Here is a 3,296-nt window from a genome sequence, read left to right on the forward strand (position 1 = left end):
GCCAATCCTAGTTCATGGTGTCTGACATTTACTACTATCTCAATTCTGGTTTATTGATTTTCATTGTTTTTTGTCAAATTTTAACCATAAGTTTAACTGACAAAATGTCCATGCATGTCATCAAAAATTATATTAATGAAAACTATGTTCAAATACGAATTTAACGATATAATTTTTGTTGACATGCATCAACATTTTGTTAATTATATATTTGGTTAAAATTTGACACAAGTTACATAGAGGATCAATAAATCAGGATGGAGGGAGGTAGTACTCCGTAGCAGAACCCTTGTTCCTTCTGAATTGAATCTGCCCCATGCATGTACGTGACATATTGAAACAATTTTTCACTCCACAAAATAGTCGGCGGATCAATTGCGTTTCTAATGTACGATGGTCGATCACACGTTCAGAGGAGGCCTTGCTGGTAGCAGATGTCGATGGTGTGGTTGGCCATGATCCGGTTCACCTTCTGCGTGGGGTGGAATGCGTCCCAGAAGAGGAACTTGTCGGCGTCGGCGCAGGTCATGGGCGCCTCGTCGTTGCACATGAACCCCATCTCGAACCTCCCCGTGGCGCAGCACCCTTCCTCCACGTTCTCCAGCCCGAACTTGGCCGGGTTGGTGACGAGGTCGAGCATGGTGTCGTAGACGGGGACGTAGGCGAGCCTGAGGTCCGGGAGCTCGGCGCGGAGTCCCCCCAGCATGGCCTCCACCTTGGCGTTGTACTCCCTGGCCACCCGGTTGTACTCCTCGATGCAGCCGCCGCCGTGGATCATGTTCTCGGCGCGCTCCAGCGGGAGGCAGCCGATGGGGGTGAGCCCCGCGAAGGTGACGCGGCGCGCGCCGAGGCGATGGATCTCCGACAGGAAGCGGCGCGCGCCGGCGACGAGGAAGTCGGAGAACTCGGCCACCGTGTACTCGGCGAAGCGGCCCGTGCCGAGCATGTAGTAGTTCTCGAGGAAGTCGTTGGTGCCGATGCTGACGACGTGGAGCGCGCCGCGGACGATGGCGCGGGCGCGCTCGGCGCCGGCGTACGCGCGCAGGCGGAGCTGGTACTCCTTGTAGTACTCCACCTCCTTCCACAGCGGGATCACTGACTAAGGGGACGAGCTTGTCAGTGCATGCATGCAGGTTTGACTTTGGAGTATGCAACAATAGATCCAAAATTATCTACATTATCAACGGTGTCTGTAGCACTCTGTTCGTGTGAGTAATAAGAGTGGGTAGTGCCACATTCGATGATTGCATATAAGGAATGATTTGGGATTCTGAACAGTAGGAACGGCGGCGCAACTCGATCCAAAAGTAGTAGGTGAATCTAGAGCTTAATGCATCACATGGAAGAATATGGATGGTAGTCGTTGTGCTTTCAAATTCCAGTTATTTGCATTCAGTGTCAACCGATCACAAAATTGATTGAAAGTTATGAAAATTTTCAAGCAAGTGTGGTGGATACGGCAAAAGCCAGAACAAAAGCAAGTGCAGTACTCCTACACCGCATTATTTAGTCAAAAAATGAAGTGCCGGACTGTAGTACGCACGTTCCTACTCACGCACTGTCTACACACCGGCGACGCCAGCCGCCTGTGGCCATGAGAGGCGACTGGTCGCACCTCGTCTTCCGGTCTCCCCTCCCCACACTCCGCCTCGCCCGCGGGCACACGGATTGGCCTTGGCAGACGGCGCCTCGTCGAGCCCATGCATGCGCGCCACGTGGCAGAACCTAAAAATCTTGCCAAGCAGAAATGCTGGCACAGGTAGTTGTTGAGCCTTGAATGGCGAACAAGAACATGCTATCTCCACCGTCTAGAAATGCCATACTCCAGCAGGTTTGCCAAAAAACGGGGGTGCTCCAAAACTGCTCAGCGGAGAAACCATCTCCCGCCGGATCCTTAAACCGCCGAGAAATGACAACTGACGAACGTACGCTACGAATCGTACTGTTAGTCTGTGACTGACCGGGGAGGGCCCCTGCTCCCTACTCGGCTTTGATTTCTTCTGCCTTTCTCACCCACCTCCCTGCGGCGCGCTGTGATGAGTAACGATCCATGGCTAAGTACGTAATCGACGTGCACCACACCCATACGCAGGCGTGTGCACGTACATGTCGCTAAGTTCATGTCGCGCTCTGTCGCTCTGACAATATTTGCCGGAAAATCTCACGAAATCACTAGTAGTGCTGCTATTGTAACCAGGAGTATTGAGCAGCACGGTCAACATTACGGTACGAACTACCGGGGCATGCGGTGCTTACCAGGACGCCGGCGGTGGCGTTGTCGACGCCGGTGCCGGCGGAGGCGAAGCAGACGCCGCGCGCGAAGTCGCCTATGCCGTAGGCCGGGTCGAGGTACGCCGGGACGAGCGGCGGCAGGCCCAGCGCCTCGGAGATGAAGTCCGGAGGCAGCCGCCCGTTGCCGAACCGTCCCGTGGCGCGGGCGCCGCCCGGCATGTCGCGGCCGTAGGGCGGGAAGTCGGACCGCAGCGTCGTGCCGATCTGGTTGTTGTTGCCCGTGTCCACCGTGGAGTCGCCGAACACGATCACCGCCGGCACCACCGCACCAGCAGCGCCGCCCGAGTTGAGCGCCAGCATTACCAGCGGAAGCATCAGCAGCGCCGCTTCCACTTGGAAATGGCCGGACGCCATGGGAGCCGAGGCCGGCAGCGAGTGCAGCAGAGTGGTTAGTGTGTGTACGAGTGGTGTAAGCAGAGAGTGATGGGGATGAGGGAGCGGCGTGTCATCGTAATAAATAGAGGTAAGCGACACTTCCGACTGCCCGCTAGTGCCCATGGGCTCCCGCGACCGCACCCGCGTCGGGTGAGCGCCCCCGGCGCCGGCGACTCGATCTCCCTTCTCCGGCTACCCCTGCAGCTGCCGAGGCCAGATCCGGAGTCCCCTGCTTGCCCTCTCTCTTCTCCCTGCGAGGCTCAGCCCGACGTCAAGCAGATGGAAAGGATGGTGCTGTCGCGTCCGTGCAAGTGGCGGCTGGGCGCGCGCCGCCGACGCACGGATCTCCGGCCTCCGTGCTCCGTTGCGGCCGCTGTGACCGGATCCGGGTGCCCCGAGGCGCGCTCTCCCACGTCCTCAGCGCCGCCCTGCGCCCCGGTTCGCCCTGCGATGCCGCTCGAGGAGGCCTCCGCGGCGGCCGCCGCTCCGGCGGCGTCTCCGGCTGTTGCAGCCGTCGTCCTTCCGCCGTCTGCATCGTCATCCCGGGCTGATAGCGTCGTGGAGACCAAGGCAGGAGTAGGGTCGTGCACTTGGGCTGCAAGCACCATCCCGGCTGCTGGCGTTGTCCC

At 58.0% G+C, this 3,296-nt stretch overlaps 1 protein-coding gene across 1 annotated transcript; it reads right to left on the reverse strand.

Annotated features, from left to right (window-relative positions):
- Positions 1–247: 247 nt before the first annotated feature.
- LOC119316544 (GDSL esterase/lipase At4g26790-like) lies at positions 248–2,813 on the reverse strand. The gene is made up of 2 exons (XM_037590868.1): positions 2,257–2,813; positions 248–1,099 (listed from the first exon to the last, which is right to left on the reverse strand). Exons 1-2 carry the CDS (start codon positions 2,788–2,790, stop codon positions 410–412), a joined length of 1,224 nt encoding a protein of 407 aa, XP_037446765.1. The 5' UTR covers positions 2,791–2,813; the 3' UTR covers positions 248–409.
- Between the last annotated feature and the right edge of the window lie 483 nt (positions 2,814–3,296).

This window comes from Triticum dicoccoides, chromosome 6A (genome assembly GCF_002162155.2).
Source record: "Triticum dicoccoides isolate Atlit2015 ecotype Zavitan chromosome 6A, WEW_v2.0, whole genome shotgun sequence".
Lineage (NCBI taxonomy): Eukaryota > Viridiplantae > Streptophyta > Magnoliopsida > Poales > Poaceae > Triticum > Triticum dicoccoides.